The sequence below is a fragment of the Piliocolobus tephrosceles genome, chromosome 4 (genome assembly GCF_002776525.5).
Source record: "Piliocolobus tephrosceles isolate RC106 chromosome 4, ASM277652v3, whole genome shotgun sequence".
NCBI lineage: Eukaryota > Metazoa > Chordata > Mammalia > Primates > Cercopithecidae > Piliocolobus > Piliocolobus tephrosceles.
Window position 1 is genome coordinate 8470919 of NC_045437.1, and position 19071 is coordinate 8489989.

General features: G+C 39.3%; 1 protein-coding gene across 1 annotated transcript in view; it reads right to left on the reverse strand.

Annotated features, from left to right (window-relative positions):
- SEMA5A (semaphorin 5A) overlaps nucleotides 1-19071 on the reverse strand; it is a 510195-nt gene that overhangs the window by 76252 nt on the left and 414872 nt on the right. The window contains exons 14-16 of the mRNA XM_023218224.2: nucleotides 18665-18846; nucleotides 14678-14821; nucleotides 4388-4535 (exon numbers count right to left, since the gene is read on the reverse strand). Coding sequence (XP_023073992.1) covers nucleotides 4388-4535; nucleotides 14678-14821; nucleotides 18665-18846 — 474 coding nt within the window. The remainder of the gene's footprint in view (nucleotides 1-4387; nucleotides 4536-14677; nucleotides 14822-18664; nucleotides 18847-19071) is intronic.

The window sequence follows — 19071 nt, forward strand, 5'->3', positions numbered from 1 at the left end:
TTAAGAACTAATTCTATGTATACAACATAATATTTTATATCTTTATTCCTTTCATGTGTTGTAATTTTCAGCCAAAATGTAGAGTTAAGATTTGTGTTATGAGTTTATCTTCGATTAATTCCTATGCTCAGGATGATCTCCTAATAGTACTCTTATGGTTGGCTAAAATGATCACAATATGATAAAAATCAAGAATGTAAATCAAGAGAAGAGCTATAGAAAGACAAAAAGCTCCTCTTTGTTTAAAGCTACACTTCAACCTAAATAGGAGTAAAGAAAAGTAAGGCTTATCATTTATCACTTAACATTGGGCAAATAAATTATGCAAATGGACTTGTGCCATTAAATTCTATTTGTGCCCAGAGGACCAGTTCTCAAATGCTGGTCCAGTCCCCCACTGGCAACTTGCTACTGGGCAAGTTCATTAATCTTTCTCAGGCTGATTTTTTCCATCACCAAGCAGAGGTAATAATGAAAACTGCCTTGCAGGGATACAGAGAGAATAAACATAATAAATTGTAATTACTCTTAGTATAGTGCATGGCATGTAGTAGGCACTCAACAAAAGTTATTTTATGATGTAATACAGGATTTCAGGCTATCATTAAATATTAACTCCAGCATGTGTAGTTATAACTTAATTTCAATATTTAATTTGACATCACCTAGTAAGTCGGGATTTGCAAAGCTTCATCCAACAAGAATTGTTACAGTTTCTATTGTCAAAACAGGGTAAAAAGGAAACACACATATGACGGTGATAATCATTTCTATTTTATAAATGTCTATGTTAGACTTGGCACTGGGCTAGGATATATAGAAATATTAGGTACTATATGTAATCTTCTAAACAGCTTTGTCATTCAAGTGCTCATGCTTCATATTTCATTTGAAAACAACCGTGTGAAGAAGTAGAACAGCAGGTCAGATCTCACAGTGACTCAGAGGCAGAGCCCCTCTGACCCATCATCCTGCTCCTTCCACCCACTCGGTAAAGTCACAGGCATGAGGGGCTGAGACACAGACCTGGAGAGCAGCAGCAAGGACCAGAGGACCCCAGACGCTGCTGTGGGTTTAGCCTACCTGGAAGTGGGGAGTAAACATCTGTTTTTTAAGTGTCTCATTCTGAGCTCATCGGAGCTATCAGCCACCAGGGAGGGACATTTGCTAGAAGTGGTCCCTCAATCAGCTGGACACACGTGCCCCAGGGTCCAAAGAAGGAATGCCAGGGTCAGGGTCCACAGAAGGAAAGCCAGGGTCACAGAATCATCCATTTCAGGGTCTGGCCCTGTATTTTGCACAGCAAGACAGAAGCCCAGAGGGCAGTGAGTGTATCTTAAGTTCACAGAGTTAAGTGACAACACAAGATCCAGGTCCTCCCTCTGTGTCTGTCAATCAGCTCCCCAAACTAACCCAAGGCTCCGGAGTTTCCCAAGCTTTCGACACTGAGCAATTTACAAGTAGGGATTCGTGGAGAGAGCTAATAGCTCTTGGCAAGGGTCCTTCACTGCCTCTTTATTGAGATTCAGACAGAGACTTGGTGACTTAGTCTAAGACAAGGACATAGAAATTTCACAAGTGAAGCTGGGAAAATCCTTTCATGAAATTTCAGCTTTAAAGTGTTGGCAGAAGCAAAGATTCTTGAGTCTTTTCTAACCCGATGCATACTTGAACTTGAAATAATCAATTCTTTCTTTTTCTATAAGCTGTCATAATAATCAGGAAATTCAGGCTGTTATACTTTCCACAAACATGTTCTGTATTGTGTAAATGACATTTCACTAGCTGACTCCCATTTTTAGTAAGATGGAGTTCAGACAGAAGCAGCTGAAGCCCATGGAAAACAATTAAAGAAATGAGACTAGGAAGGAGCACTCCAACGTGAGACCTGCGAGACCTTACAGATGGTGCCCTCCTTGACACAGGAGCTCTGGGTAAGAAAAACCATCACCGCCTTCTACAAGGATGACGCTGAGACTCAGAAATGTCACCTCTTCTTATCCAGTCACACATTGGCAAGCAGATGGTCACTTCATGACTCAAACATCAATACTTTTTTTATACTTAGAGCTACTATCTTGATATTAGAACTCAATAAAAGCCAAACCCTTTGTGGCCAAAGATTTATGAACTGCAGCTAGAATATGAAGACCAAAAATGTTGCTTTAGCTAGGTAACTACCATTTTTAAATCAACTTCTTAGGAATTCAACTGATAGTACAGATCTTGCAAACAATCCAAAGAAACCGAGCCCTCCCTTTCTACTGCTTGCACTCCTCAGTTGGTGTGAGCTGGCATTCCTGCCTTAGGACAGACAGAAACCGAAAAGCATGGGAGAAGCCATGTCAGAAGAAAAATAAATAGTCTCCTACCACTGAGAAGTAGATTGCTCCTCACTGCCGCAATAACATCTTCCTAGAAGTAGACTACCCAAAGGCTAAGTTTGGTGGTAAAAACAAAAAGAAAAACAAACCCTTAAATTTGCTAAAATGTGACAAGAGTCTCTTTGGAGACATATGTATTTTTCTGGATTTGAAAGCAGCGGTTACACTTGTTTCATAAACTGTAATTCTGTAATAAAGCAATAAATACATTGATATTTTAGAAAGACCTTCAATGTTTACATTTATAATCAGATGTATGTCACACATACACACCTATTACAGTAACTACATAAAAATGCTACATTCTTGCTTAATATAATTTTTTTCGTTCATTAAGCTATATTTGAAGGTAACTATGAAAGTCAATTAACAATAAGAAAATTAATGACGTGGACTGTTTTCTGAATTTTTCACACTGCAATATATTTAGAAACTAAGGTGTGAGACCAATCCAGATCATCCATTCCTGTGGTTTCCCAGCAAATGAGACAAACCTTGACATGGCAATGCAGACCTTGGTGGGCACACATCATGCCACCAGGAACAAAACATGACATTCTTCAGCAAAACAGAAAGTTACCCCATTTGAATGGTTTTCCTAGAACATGTGAGTGTTCATAAATTTACCATTTTACAATTATTTTAAATAAATAGTTTTAAATGTCAGCATCTGAAATATCAATAAACATATATCTTAATGAAGATTTTTCATGGTCTACAGTTAGTTCAGGCTGATGTGGAAAGAACTGTCTTTATAATAAGTACTAGATTATATAAGAGCCATGACAGTATCTTTTCCAATGTGAAGGGGAAGAAATCTAACTGTAATTTCCAATAACAGAAATCTCCTTGGGTCTGGTGTAATATCTGACAAAGCACCTCTTAACCCTCTTCCTGTCTCTGAATTTCCCAAGGATATCTCGGCTATGTGGTTTTTGTATGTCACAAAAGCAGGCTTTACAGCAGCACATAAACACTGCTCAGCCTCACAAATCAAAGGATAAAGATGCTGCAAAGGCCAACTGGAAAGATCAGTGAGGAAGGCATTTAGCTAGACCTTCTCGTGCAGAGCTTCTTCATCAAAACTTTTGCCACTGTCTGTGTCCACTCTGTGGAACCAGCACCAGGGGCAGGCGAGTGAGCGGAAATGCTGTCACTCTTACAGAAGAAGCAGGAAGAGCAAAAGGAAGCCTTTTGGAAAGAGCCTGCCCAAGTGGAATTTTATTTGACAGTTTAAAGTGTTAAAAGAAATATAAACTGCAAAGGCAGGATTTTTTATTCTCTCTGCATTGGCACCAACTTGCTCTAACAACGGCTCCATATAGTTTCTCAGTCCCCAGGGTATGTCTGGTTCATCCCACAGGGTGCTATACCTTGGTGTAGGCCTGGCATGGAATAATATTCCATGTCCCAAACCAAACAGAGTGGCCATATATAAGCAGGCTGAAGGCTTGTCACTCAGAAATCAGACCAGAAAAACTCCTGGGACAGTTTATCCCATGTGTGAATATTTAATTCACGAAGCCTCCAAGCTACTCTGAATTTCCAGTATTTTCACCAGATATTCTAATTAAATTGAAAAACTTGCATGATTTTGCAATCTAGTGCTTGACCATGTTGTGTTTACAGAGCACTTAATGTTTGCAGAACATCTAGTGTCTGCCAAGAACCTAATGTTTGCAGAGGATCCAGTGTGTGAGAGGACCTAATACCTTCAACGCATCTATTGTATGGGGAGCATCCAGCATCTGGACATGTCACATTTATAGAGCATTTAGTATCTGGAGAGCATAAAGTGTGTGCAGAGCTTCTGACATGTACGGAGCACCTGATGTGTGAGACCACTTAGTGTTTGCCCTGTACCAAGTATGTGCAGAGCCCCTAGTGTGTGCAGAACATTTATTGTTTGCAGAACCTCTAGTGTGTGCAGAGCATTTTGTGTGTATTGAGTCTGAATTCCTGGTTCTGGATTGTGAGCTGGGTATGAGAAGGAGGCTACTCACCACATTGCAGCCTGCGCAGTCAGGCCCATTCTCACAGGTCCTGCGGCGAGCTTGAATGCCACCCCCGCACTGGGCTGTGCACCGTTCCCAAGGACCCCAGCCTGTCCAGAACATGTGTGGGGGACACAGCAAATGTTCATTGCAGTACCTGTAATGAGGAAACCGAAAGGAAAAGGAAACTAATTAGTGCCACTTGAAACCACTGACGTTTCCATCTCCATCCCTGCAGCAGATGTTGAACCCATGGGCATGCTCTGCGTGGAGGAGCTTTTTGTATTTTGAGCAGTTGCACCATACAGAAGGCAGATGTGGTGCTGGCCATGCTGTGTGTGCACAGACAATGGGATGCGCGGCAGACAGTGAAGAAAATGCTAAACTCACAATGCAGGATGGATCTTCCTGTGCAGCCAATTAAAGGAAAAACAAACAAAACCCTTCAAACAGACACCCAAAAAGAAGAGTATACAGAAAATATCTAGGTAGGGCATTTATCTTCTGAATATAAACATTGAAAGATAAAGCAGATTACAAATACAAAGTCAGCATAACTTTACTTGGAATCCCTTTCTCATTCTTGAGTCAAATCAGCCCATAGTTATATTAGGATAAGTTAAAGAAAAGTTAAAGCATGGGATTAGCATGAAGGCCCATGCTATATATTGCTTAGGCTATTCTACTTTTAAATTTATTTGTAGGCTCTCAGAATAATGCTAAACAATTTAAAAGATCACTCACTCATTATTCAAAAAGAATTGAATTATTATACAGTTTTACAAACACTAGTTCAATTTTTCAGTGTTTGAATACACTTCTATACTTCTACATATTTTGCCAAATGTCAGCCAAATATCCAAAGCCTCCTTTATCCTTATCATGAGTCATATTTCTCTTCAATTTTTAACACTGCAAGTGAAATGAAGTGAAGTGAGGAAAACAAACAAACGAAAAACAAAAAGGAATCAGCCTGGCATTCTACAGATTACAGATCATAGAAAGGAAGAGGTTACTCTGAACAGCAGCAAATGCAGTGAGACACTCTCGGCGATTAATAGTCCATCTACGAAGTCCAAATTCCCAATTTACCTTCTAGAGAATACTAGAATGCACAACTTTTTCTCACGTCCTCTCTCTTGCCAGGCCATCTGCCTTAAGAAACAAGAGGCAAAGGTTCCCATCTGCTGACGTAAGTCAGACACCTTTATTGTCATCAATATTAATAAAGACTTAATCCTGCAGGGCCTATGCAAGAGGAATTGCAGGGGGCTTCCTGATCACAGGCGTTCACAGTTGAAGAGAAACACAGGGGCATGAACACGGCTCAGGATGTGCAAAACTATCTTAATACACAGTGGCATTACTGTAATTATTTATGCAGAAGTAAATGCTTTTACGGAACTGAAAATAAGGGCAAATGGTAGCCAGCCACCAGGAAAACAAATTTGGAGGGTGTAGTTTCCCGACAGTAAATGCTGGTGAGATGGAACTGTTTTCCTGTCAAACCAGAAAAATTTCATGGGGAATGTGAGGGCTTCAGGAACAGGGACAGTGTGAAAAGTAGAAAGCAAGGTCAAGCAGAGGGGTGCCGACAGGATGGGGCACACTGAACCCCTGCCAGCGTTTTGAAAAATAATGGAAGGTAGAAATGGAATTCTACGCATGAAAGGTCATTGAGAAGAACAAAACAGAAAAAGGCAACAGGGAGTGGGATGATCTGTCTTTACCAAATACAGTGGAAAACTGGAACTTTATGAGAAATCAGGAAAGTTCCACAGAGCTCCAGAGACAAAATAACTCCATGAGAGTTAGACGGCGGACTCATCTCCAGGAGTTGGTGCTTCATCTTGACTATACTTTGGAGTCCCTGAGATTCAAGGAGCTCCTCATATTTCAGTATGGGGTCTGCATCTCCCCAGACAGGGCAGTTTAGCAGCAGGAAGAGCCCATAGAACAAGCAGCAACTAGGGGACACTGGATTGCAACAATTCAAATGAGAGATACTCCAACCTAGAAAAAAAACTACAGTGGTGTTGGAAAGAAGGGGAAGAAGTGATAGAGATGGAGCATGGTATAGTTAAAGAACAATATGGCAACTGTGTGACTGTATAGAAAACAAAACAAAACAATGGAGTCCAAAGTCAGCCTCTTAATTGAAAGTGGAAGGCAGAAGACACTCTTACTTCCAGGGAGAGATAGTTGATATGCAGTGGGTGAAGGAACCTCCAGAGAGTCAAGAATCAATTGGGCAAGCAGTTTAGTTTTACATATTTGAGCATAGCCAATGGAACTGAACAGTTATCACTCTTCCTTATCTTTTCCACATTTAAGATAACACAGAAATGTAAGGTTTTCCTCTTTAGATGGTAACTATAGTCTCCCAGGGTCCGATTCTCAGAGCTCAGGGCCACCGGACATTCCTACACGTAGTAGAGGAAGGGAAAGGACCTTCCAATGAAGACATCATGGCCTCCAGATAGGGGAGACAAGACAAATGTGAGAATACAACAGATGAAAATAATTTGGTCTTAGGAAGTATGTGCAAATGTGTCGACTTCCAATAAGTAAATATTAACATGTGTGTTGGTTCATGGAGTATTCCAGGGGAAAAACTGACATTTGTTTAGAGAACATATTTTGAGGAAGTCAAGAAAACTCAGAATATCAGAACTCTCAGCATTTAGTTAAAATATCTATGTGTAGATCACTGTGGGTAGAAGGAGAAGTAGGCCATCTCCATTTCTAAGCTGATTCACCAGCATTTAAAAAGGCATGGACTTCTTAGAAAACTTGATCCTAATTTCAGCTTTCAACAACTCCCCTCCTAAAAAACAACAACAAAAAAATGGGTATGGAAGGCAGAGGGAAACCTTACTAAAAATGTTTATAAGGCCCTTAACTTTTTAATAAAAGGCACAGCAACTGAGCTACCATTTCCCGAAAGCAAAATAAACCACAGTGCACAAATCCTTTCTCTTATTTGCTGACAGCAGGCCACCCCTGAAAATGCTCAGCATGTTATTATTGTAAAAATCTACTGCAGGGTAACCTGTGCATGGAACGTTCAGCCAGTTTTAATAAATTGTCTACTGAGCTGCATTTTAAGGTTGTCAATAACCTGCCTTGTTTTTTTCTCTTTCTGCTATAGTAGTCCATATAACAAGCCACACCAGGATCTGCTGGGGCGTCACCCTCTGAAATCGCAGCCTCTCCAGTAAGAGAGGTCAGAGGGAAATAGAAATTGTTAGGCTAGCTCCGTCTCTTTGTGTCTGGGTTTTCACTTAGGAATTCACCCTGGAAGAGACTGCTCAGAGGCAGAGTCCTTGGAAGCCTGTAGGTATGGATCCTCCACAATTGTGAGAAAGCCTTTCCTCTGACCCTCTCCCTGCCCCCACCCCAACTTACTCATGCTCCTGAGAGAAGCCCCTCTTATGCAGCTGTACAAAAAACAATGAGGTTGGAAGTCAGTTACCTTGGCATCTCTGCTGGTTAAGCGTTTTAAAAATTAATTGGGGATAAAATATCTACACATTGGGCCAGCAGTTGGTCTCCTTTCTCTAGTCCCCAACACGCTGCCGACTTTTAGCAAATAATGAGCTACGATGTTTTTCAAATGGCTCTTGAGTGTCTCTACTATGTAAAAGCATTGCAAGTCACAGATGCATCTCATGATGCACTAATAATTAAGATTTTAATTTTGCCCGTGACTGCTTATTCTCATTTTATATTTAAAAGTCAATTAGTGACCCAGCACTATTTCTCTATAAATTATCCACTTTTTAAAATCACAAATCTAGTCTCTTATGAAAATAATGACCTTTTATAATTCCATATGGACTAGATTCTCAGCACTATATCATGCAATAAATTGTTCTTTCTGTTATAAATTATAAATTGCATAAATTATGTTCCATTTTGGTTAGATCCATGCTTGTTGCTCACTGCAATCTCTGTTAACCTGAACCAATCAGGGCCTCTTCTGAACTATGTTCTCCTTGCTTTACTCTAAATGATCAGCCCTCTACTGGGCCATACTGCTATAATTAAATTTTTATGTCAACAGAGAAACTGCATGTACATTAAGTCTACCATAATATTTAATTCAAGCCATTTAGGAAGAAAAATAACTTGTGAAGAACATCAGTTTGCCTTACCACAGGATTCAGCAAACATACTGATGAAGACAAATAATCACATAATAAAAACCACTGAGCCCTGGGACTCTTAACTTTGAGAACACATTGGACAGGCTCTATCATGGTCCCCGTGATCCCCAGCTCCTAGAATTCACACCTTGTGTAATCTCCTCCTATTGACTGTGAGTGGGACCCGTCACTGGCTTCTAACCAACAGAATATGTGAAAGATTTTTGAATGTCACTTCTGCCATTATGTTACATAGATTGTAATGCCCTTATTGCAAGAAAACTTTCTCCCTTATTGGCTTTGAGGAAGCAAGCAAAAAGGTGAGAAGGACCCAGTTGTCAAGGATTTGAGGGCAGCCTCCAGCTAACAGCCATCAAGAAACTGAGGCCCTCAGTCTGACATCCCACAAGGAACTGAAGGCTGCCAACAACAACATGATCTTGGGGGCAGGTTTTTCTCTAGCTGAGCCCCGATGACATCACAGTCAGGGCCTCTATGTTGATCACAGCCTTGTGAGAACCTGAAGTTGTGCACAGGCTACGAAACTCACAGACGCCATGAGCAAATAAACACCTGGTGCTTCAAATGCCTAAGTCTGTGGTAATGTTATTATACAACTATTAAAACAGACCGTGGTATGTGGGAGTGTGGTGCTACTGTAAGAGGTTAAAATGTGAAACTGGCTTTGAGACCAGGGAATGGCAGGAAGCAGAATAATTTTGAGGAGCACATTAAAGAAAATTTAAATCACCTTGAATCATCCATTAGTAGAAATCTGAACTCAAAAGACACGGCCAGTAAGGGTTTAGAGGAAAATGGGATAAAGAACTAAAACTGAACATCTAAAAAGACAATCTTTCCACCACACACACAATAAAGAAAAATATGTGACATGATGCATATGCCAATTGGTTCCATTTAGCCATCCACAATGTATTCACATTTTAAACAACATTTTGTACATGATAAATATTTACAAATTTTGTCAAAAATAAATTAGTTATTGAAAAAGACAAAAGCACAATTAGAAAAACAGGCAAATTATTTGAATAGACATTTCTATAAATAACATACACTAATGTCCACTAAGCACATGAGAAGATGCTCAACATTATTAGTCACTAAGGAAATTCAAATCAAAACCACAGTGAGATACCAATTCATACCTACTAGGATGGCTAAAATTAAAGAAAAAAAAGTAACAAGAATGCGAAGAAATTGGAACTCTCATACATTGCTGGTGGGAATGAACATTGGTGAAGTCCCCTTAGAAAGCAGCGTGGTGTTTCCTCAAAAAGATAAACATAGAATTAACATACACTGCAGCAATTTCACTCCTAGATATACAGTATTCACAAAAGAATTAAAACAGGGACTTAAAAAGATACTCATATGCCAATATTCAGTACAGTATTGACAATAGTCAAAAGACGAAAATAAACCGTGTCCACGGATGAAAAAAAAATGGATAAACAAAATGTGGTATAGCCATACAACTGAATCTTATTTAACCTTACAAAAGGAATAAAGTTCTGACACATGCTACAACATGAAGAAACCTTGAACATTATGCTAAGTGAAACAAGCCAGACACAAAATGGCAAATACTATAGGATTCCACTTATGTGACATATCTATAACAGGCAAATTAGTAGAGACAGAACATAAATTAGAGGTTACCAGGTGTTGGCAGGAGGGTGGAATAAGGAATTGTTGTTATTGCTTAACAATTACAGAGTTTATGTTTGGGGTGATAAAAAGTTTTGGAAATAGTAGTTATGGTTATACAATAATGTGAATGTAAATAATGTCACTGAATTACACACTTATAAATGATTAAGTGGCAAATTTATGGTTTTTGTGTGTGTGTGTGTGTGTGTGTGTGTGTGTGTGTGTGTGTGTATAAAACCACAATAAAAACTTAAAAAGTAAACAGGAATATATTATCAGGAACTGGAAAAAGGGAGAATCGCATCACACAATGGGTAAAAGCTGCCAAAATTGTTACCTATGGTAGTGTGAAAGGCAAAACACCTAAGTTGAATTACTTAACTAAGGATATTTCCAAGCAAAGTGTTGAAGGTACTGCTTGGTCTCTTCATGCTGCTTACAGTAAAATGTAGGTGAAGAAAGAAAGACTGAGGAATGGATTATTAAACTAAAAGAATAGGGACTGGATGATTTTGGAAATCATTCACTTTTAATGGAAAATGATGCAAAAAATACAAAATAGCTTTCACAGTCCTTTCAAGTACTGTTAGGGAAGTTTGGAATAGTAAAAGCTGAGGTAGTGACTATAAAACCTTTTATTGCAACCTCAGAAAGATGAAAGAATTTGAGTAGTATTTAGTTACACAAAGAGTCCTTTCTAGAGCAAGTGTGTGCCTCACAGATCCTCTTAATGCATCAGATCACCTCTAGTGAGCTGGAGGGTGTTGTCTCTCAGCCATCTCAGCAGCACCCCAAGATAGAGAAGGGCTAACTCAAAAAGGTCTGTGAATGTAGCTTTTGTTTAGTGGAGTAAACCTTGTGGAAATCCATTGAAGACTCATAATGTTTTTCAGAAACTCACTTCCACAAAGATACCAGCAGCTTGGATGGAAAGGGACAGAGAAAACACCCATGAAAGGCTGCTGGAAACCCTACACATTCTACTGACAGGAAGGAAGCTGACAAAACTACCCAGCTACAAGCACACGCTCTCTTCATGAAAAAGAAAGCCTGATTCAGGAAGTATAACTAACAGCCCAGAAGGCAGAGCTAAGAACCATAAAACATGCCCATTCCTTGAACTTAATTAAGCAACTCTCAACACTTGCTCAGCTAGATTTCATAATTTACATGGAACAGTGATTCCTTTATAATTTCCATCACCCCACACCACCTACTGCCTTTTTGAACAGAAATGAATCAACTCTGGAAGATAGACTTTATGGTGACCCTAGTGAGCTCTGCCTCCTGATATTCATACCCTGTGTCATCACCTCCTCTAGGTTGTGGAGGCCTGTGTCATATTTCCGACCAACAGAATATGGCAAAGGGGTGAGATGTCACTTTTGTGATTATGTTACGTAAGTTTGTAATGCCCGTCTTGCAAGGAGACTGTCTTTCTTACTGGATTTTAAAAAGCAAGTGACAACACCAGGAAGGATCACTTGGCAAGAAACTGAGAGTGATCTCTGGATAAAAACTATGTAAGGAATTGAGGTCTGCAGTTTGACAGCCCACAAAGAACTGAATACAAACAACAACCACATGATCTTGGAAGTGAATCTTTCCCCAGTGGAGCCTCAGATGAGACCACAGCTCTGGCCCATGTTTTGATTGAAGCCTGCTGAGGCCACAAGCATAGGATCTATCTAGCCATATAGGAATTCCCGACCCAATGGGATTATGAGATTTCAAAAAGAAATGTGTGTTGTTTTGAGCCACAAAGTTTATGGAACTGCTATTACACAGCAGGAGGAAACTAGCACAGATAATAACATTTGCATCTTGATAATATTTACAGAGATCCATTTTTTCCTTTTGTTAGTAGCCTCTCTGGGAGTTGGTGCTTCTACTCAGCTCTTGATACTCCAGAAAATCTTCTCAAGGAAATGTCAGAAGTGACTATATGTTCTAAAGTACATGTAAAATTAAGCTAGCATTATTTTTCAGAAAAACATAATGTAAATACTTCTGAGATTTTTGTTGCAACAAAGCTCCCATTGAATAATTCCACATATTGGAGATGTCCCAGATGAAAAATCACTAACTATAAACCTACCATTCACTTAGGGAATCTTTTGGGAAGATCAATTCATTATCTTATGGCTACCCAGGATTTCTTGAGGGTTGATGGTGTTTAAATAAATATGATATAAATTTATTATTTCTTATACCTAGTTCTTAGTCTTTTGTATGCTCCCATGGAGATCATAGTCTCCTTCAATCTTGAGCTTAGTCCTCAAATATCCCCATTGTTGGATCAGAATGCTTTTATATTTCTTAGGTGAAGAAATCTTTCGTATAACATGGCAGAGACACCTAAGAACCTATTGCTTACGAAGACCATGGAGGAAACTTTAGGTACTTGGTTTTTCTGGTTTTCATTAAGCTCCCAGTAGCCCCCTAGAAAGACTATCCAATAGAAAAGCTTACATTTTATAAAAATTTTACATAGTCCCTGTTCTTAGTATCCATCTCTTATTTAAATTCACGTTTTCCCCCATTGAGCAAATGCTAATCTACAAGTGAACATTTCTTCTGTACAAAAGGAATATTTTACATGTAAGTCCCTCAAACACACTTGCCATCTTTATTCCTCATCTTTTCCTGAAGACACTGCTGTATGAAAAATCCTATGCGGATGCAAACATACACATCTGTCCGCCACAGTGTGAGTCAGCCTCTTCTTTCCTGAGTGATCAGCCTGGGAATGGTGATAACACATGCTAAGTTTGTGGTGGTGCCTTGACTCTAGGGAAGACTTTGCACAGATGGAAGTGACTTTGCCTCGATGGGCTGTACAGGTTGAGCATCCCTCAGCTGAAATGTTCAGGATCATTAGTGTTTTGGATTTCACATTGTTTCAGATTTTGGAATATTGGTGTCTATATGAGATATCTTGGGGATAAGACCCAAGTCTAAATACAAAATTCATTCATGCATCAAATATACCATATACGCAAAGGCTGGATGTAGTTTTATATATTTTAAATAATTTCTTGCAGAAAACAAAGTTTTGACAGCATTTTGACTGCCACCAGTCAAAAGATTTTGACTGCAAAAGTCAAAAAACCAGTGTGGAAATTGCCACTTGTGACATCATGTAAGTACTGGAAAAGTTTTGGATTTTGAAGCATATTGGGTTTCAGATTTTCAGATTAGGGATGTTCAGCCTGTCCTAGATGACAATGTATAGCATTTAGAAACTTCCAACCAATTTAAAATTGTACAAGGCTTGGAAATAATAGGGAGACAATTATTCCATAATAGGCTTTCCCACTTATCAACTGGTGTTAGAAAATGACAGGCTTGCACAAGACTGTCTCAGGGACTGCTTCAAAAATGACAAACCCTGCTTGGTAAAAATCATCTTCATTTCCTATTAGTCAAAAGGAGTGAAATCTTAATTGGCAAGTGAGGAACTCACTTGAAGAAAGGAATGATTCTCCTTAGTTGATTTTAGGTTGTAATAAACACCTACCAGAGAGCTATCTAAACAGTAAGTCTGTTGGTTCTGTTCATATAAATACTAAATGCATAGCAAATAACTATATACAATATTTTTATTCGCGGCTCCACTGAGTTCATGTCATCAAATATAAACCTACTATATTTTAATTAAAATGCATTGAAAGTCATTCAATAAATTTATATTAGTATAGCTGAACGAGAATTCTGAAAGCACTATGAAATTTACCTACTTGAATTCTTTCCCAATAGTGACAAATTAGAATAAACATTAATAATATATTTAATGCATATTAAGACAGATTCATTGATCTTACAAAACAGATTCAATGATTACGATTGCAGAGGTTGAGCCTGAAACCAAACGTCTAATTCTACGCCAGGAAACAAATTGTTAAAGCCAAGACTAAATCAAAATGTCGCTATGATGTGCTGAAAGTTCAAAATACACGTGGAAAAGAATCCCGAATTTGGGTTGTGTTGCAGCTTCATTGAGGGTATTTCTGAATATGCCCTCCCATGCCTTCCAGAGGATTAGCTGAGTACTGATGAAAACCTTACCGCACCTGCCCAATAGTGTCTGCATCCGGGACCTTCTTAGGTCCTCCTTGGAACTGAAGCTTTGAGACCGGTCTGGTTAAATTCCCACCAGAGTAAGTCTCCTGCAGACGTACTTCCAGAGTCTCCAGGAGCCTAACACAGCACAGAGGTCCCTGGGTACTCTAATCCCTTAGCAATTGCTCACCAGAGCCAACCCAGCTGTGTAGGCACCAGAGCAGCCCAGTGATGCTGTCAACGAGGCTTTGATCAAAATTAAAGGTTGCCAGGAAAAGAAGAGGACGACTGGCTCAGCGGAAAGGGATGCCACACATAAGCTAAGGTAGATCCAGAACTAAAACCGCGGGGAACCCGACCTGGCTGGAATGACAGTAAGCGTGAGGGTGGCGGTGCTGGCAGCCGGGTGGTCACGTACCTTTCCTCGCGGTTCTGTCCCACGCACACCCGGCCCCCGTGCCTGGGAGTGGGGTTGCTGCAGGAGCGCTGCCGCACCTGGAAGCCGATCCCACAGGTAGTGCTGCAGGGAGACCACGATGTCCAGGGAGTCCAGCCTCCGTTCCTGAGGGAAGGGAAGCAATGCAATCATTAGGTCAGGCAGGCTCCGAGTCCAAGCCCTGTCTGCACCCACAGCCAAATGCCTGTGTTCCCCCGGAGGATCATGCTTGGGGCTGCTGCAGAGAGGGCACAGCAGACACGAAACTGAACGGACTGCACCCTGTGAATCTCAGTTCCTGCGTCTGCAGCCCCCACGCATCTGGTTTCTAGTCAAGATAGGAAATTTGGGAATAAACTTTTAAGTGCACTATAAACAATGGACTATATTAGAAACTATCAGACAACTTGAGTTATGAAAATATTAAACTAATAAAGAATAAGGTTATTTCACTGACAAGCATTTAGAAATGAATCCCTACACCTCTAAGAGTTTATGAGTTTTTTGGACTTGTATTATATCATTTATAATCTATGAAAAGTGCACCTTTGGACAAAATGCTCATCTAAAACTGCCTAAAATGCTTTCTTTTAAAATCTATTAATATCAGTGAAAATCAGTAACTCCCCTGATAGCATTCAAACTGATAGTGTTGTATTGTTAGAATAATGTTCAAAGCTTTCAAACGAAAGAGTGTTGTATTGTTAGAATAATATTCAAAGCTTTAAAAGGAACTTTATTAAAAATTTAAAAAGGACATTTAAATTCAGATTCTTGGCTATCTTTTTTTTTTTTTTTTTTTTTTTTTTTGAGACGGAGTCTCGCTCTGTTGCCCTGGCTGGAGTGCAGTGGCCGGATCTCAGCTCACTGCAAGCTCCGCCTCCCGGGTTCCCGACATTCTCCTGCCTCAGCCTCCCGCGTAGCTGGGACTACAGGCTCCCGCCACCTCGCAGTTTTTTGTATTTTTAGTAGAGACGGGGTTTCACCGTGTAAGCCAGGATGGTCTCGATCTCCTGACCTCGTGATCCGCCCGTCTCGGCCTCCCAAAGTGCTGGGATTACAGGCCTGAGCCACCGCGCCCGGCCCTCTTGGCTATCTTTTAACAAACTGACAGAGACATAAAGAGAGCAAATAAGAAGTGCAAATTGCATATAACTAACTGTTTATTTATGTTAATACACATATAGAGTAATGTAGATATATAAAAATATGCAATAAAAATAGGATGAACTAATTTTTTAAAAATTTTAAATTATATTGACAGCTCTAGAAATGTGTTAGCATTGTATTGTTTCCTCAAAATGCCTGTATTCAGACTGGTTATAATTTAAATGTCCCCCTTAACACTTCGTTCCTGCTATTAAAAAATATATAGGCTTTTTTAACTTTATGTGTTAAAATATATATGAAATCCACATTCCAAACTTCCAAATAGATGGTCTACTTCGTGCAGAATTTTTTTCACTTCTGCAATCACATATGCATTTCTTTAGATAGCTGTCACCTTCGTCCGTAAGATTTACATTTCCTGTGAAAAAATATTAGCTCACATTAATTCTCATTTTTACTTTATGCATTTCCTTTTAAAACATGGAGGTCAACAACTATGCCACTGAAGGTCCTGGTATAAATAATATGTTGAATAATATCATATTAAAAATAATTTCAAACAAAAATTATTCTGAGAAAATTCTTAGAATAGTTCATGTTTTCCTACTTTATTGAAACCTAATGATTTAATAAAATATGTAGTCATAGCTTTATGTGTGATATTATAATAAAATTGCTCTATAATAATTTAACCAAAATTATCACACAATAAGACAAATCTTCCCACATTTCTTATAAAGGTATTCAGCTAGTATCTTATACCCTGCTACCTGCAATCTTAAAAATTATCCATGTTATTCACTGAATTATATTTAAAATTTTAAATAGTAGTTTTAGTATAAATAAATTACATTTAACTTGCAAAGTTTCATTATATATGAAAAAAGTTGTTAGATCATGCAGAAAATGGTGCTTTCAAATTTGTCTGGAAACTCTTCATTTCTTAAATCTTTTAGCAAATGTGGATTGACTTTTTTTTTTTTTTTTTTTTGAGACAGAGTCTTGCTCTATCGCCAGGCTGGAGTGCAGTGGCACTAACTCAGCTCCCTGCAACCTTCGCCTCCCGGGTTCGAGTGATTCTCCTGCCTCAGCCTCCCAAGTAGCTGGGAATACAGGCGTGCACCACCATGCCCAGCTAATTTTGTATTTTTAGTAGATTGGTTTTCTTCATGTTGGTCAGGCTGGTTTTGAACTCCCTACTTTGGGTGATCTGCCCACCTCAGCCTCCCAAAGTGTTGGGATTACAGGCATGAGCCACCGGGCCAGGACACAAATGTGGAATTTTATGACATATTCCATTTACAATATATGGAACATGTTTGTATATAGGGTAGTAAGTAAATAAAAGTGTATATAAGTAATAGGAAAAGAATATCTGAGGAAAGAAGTGAACGCAGCTTTACATGTATATGTCTATTACCCAGACCTGAGTTTCCATACTTCTAAATGCTGCTTAGAGGCAGACATAGTTACCAAACAAGTTACATAAAGTAAATAGACATCAGGAGGGGGGTCACTTTCATGATTATTAGTACAAAGCTATCCACTCATGCTTTTAAAGCCTCATTCAAACTAGTTCACTTACTAGATTTTTAATCTTAAAATAACTACTAGTTGCACTGCAGCTCTGCTTAGAAAATGACTTTCCAACTAGAGCAAGAACTGAAGACATACCAATAAATAAGTTATAGCAATTCATTTGATAGTCTTATTTTTCCATTAAACAATATGAGCAAAGAGTATTAGCTACTTGTTGTCATCTTCAAACAACAGCACTTTGATAGCTTTTGTAAGTTTCAGCCAGGCATCTGTGGAAATCATTTCATTTAATACAAAGCATACAGTACATAATACAATGTTGATATGTCTGTGTCCTCTGTAATACAAAAAACAAAAACAAAAACAAAAAACCCTAATCTCTGTGGCCCTGATTTGTTCCTTTCACCTTGGTGGTGAGAAACATGTGAGCAGAGGGCAAAGTCTGCCGTTTGCTCCCGCACTTTACTTTCCTGGCCCGCTTCCTCTCAGGCATGCGTGCCTGCATGACCTGGGCTCGCCTATAATCTGATCACCCAATCTGATGTCCACTGTTAGTGACTTCATAAACAATTGTCCCAGAGACTTTTTTCTTTTTTTTTTATTCTAAGTGGGCTCATGGAAAGCAGATAATATGTTTAAAAACTACTGCCAATGAATGAACAAGTGACAAAGGAGCATAAAGACTGATCTCAGAAGTGTTCCTGATATTTGCTTTAAAATTTCTCTGTGATCATGGTGTTATAGGTGCAAGGGATGGAGAGCAAATAGAATATAGTTGTAAAAAATAAAAATAAAACAAACACCACCACAATAAGCGGAAGCAACAGGAAAGCTATTCAGTAGGTTATGTTATTTAAACTCCTCTCTTGATTACCCAGTGCCTAATGTTAGCTGAGGTGAGAGTTGAGGTGCTCTGAGTTCTGATATCCTACAGAGTAGAGCAAGTTGATCAAGGACTTGGCTTCTTCTGCCTCCTAACCTAGAGTTATTATGACCTACCCCTAATGGACTATTAGTTGACATATTCCAGGAAAAGATTATTCAATAACATGGATGTTTTCCTTAAACAAAGTCAATCATATTGTTCAAATTATAAATACTTTTCCTAATCTAATGAAGAGTATGTGAATAAGTGTAGATCTGTAATCCAGTTTGTAGTTTAAAATCTCCTTCCAAAAATCATGTAATTTTTAAGTGGTGAATGTCCATGGTGTTTCACCACAGTTCTCTCCAAAAGGGAGTTATGTTATGATGTTCCAAATTCCTCGAGAGTCCAGTTTAATACACAGCAGCACAACTGGCATGTTCTGAGGGGCACACCTGGAACAGTTGGCGATCTCCATGCTAGGGCCTTCACACTGCCAGCCACCACACTGCGGGGCCGGGCTGTCGCAGGAGCGGGTTCGACAGAGGCAGGATCCCACGGCACTGCCATCCGTGTGCGTGCAGGGTGTCCACGGAGACCACATGCCAAAGTGTCCATCCACAGTGAGATTCCTGGTCTAGGAAGCAAAACCAAGTGCAGGTGTCAGAAAACGTTCAAGCTGAACACATACTACAGTAAAAATAAAAATCCCTCACAAGACAATCAAAACTCTTTTAGATTTTTTTGTTGTTGTTGCAATTAGAAAAAGATTGCATGAGGGAGTATTTCAATGTAAAGTCACAGGGGTCATTGCTGGAGATGGTGAGGAAGAAGCAGGGAGGGAGGCAGAGGGAAAGGGGAG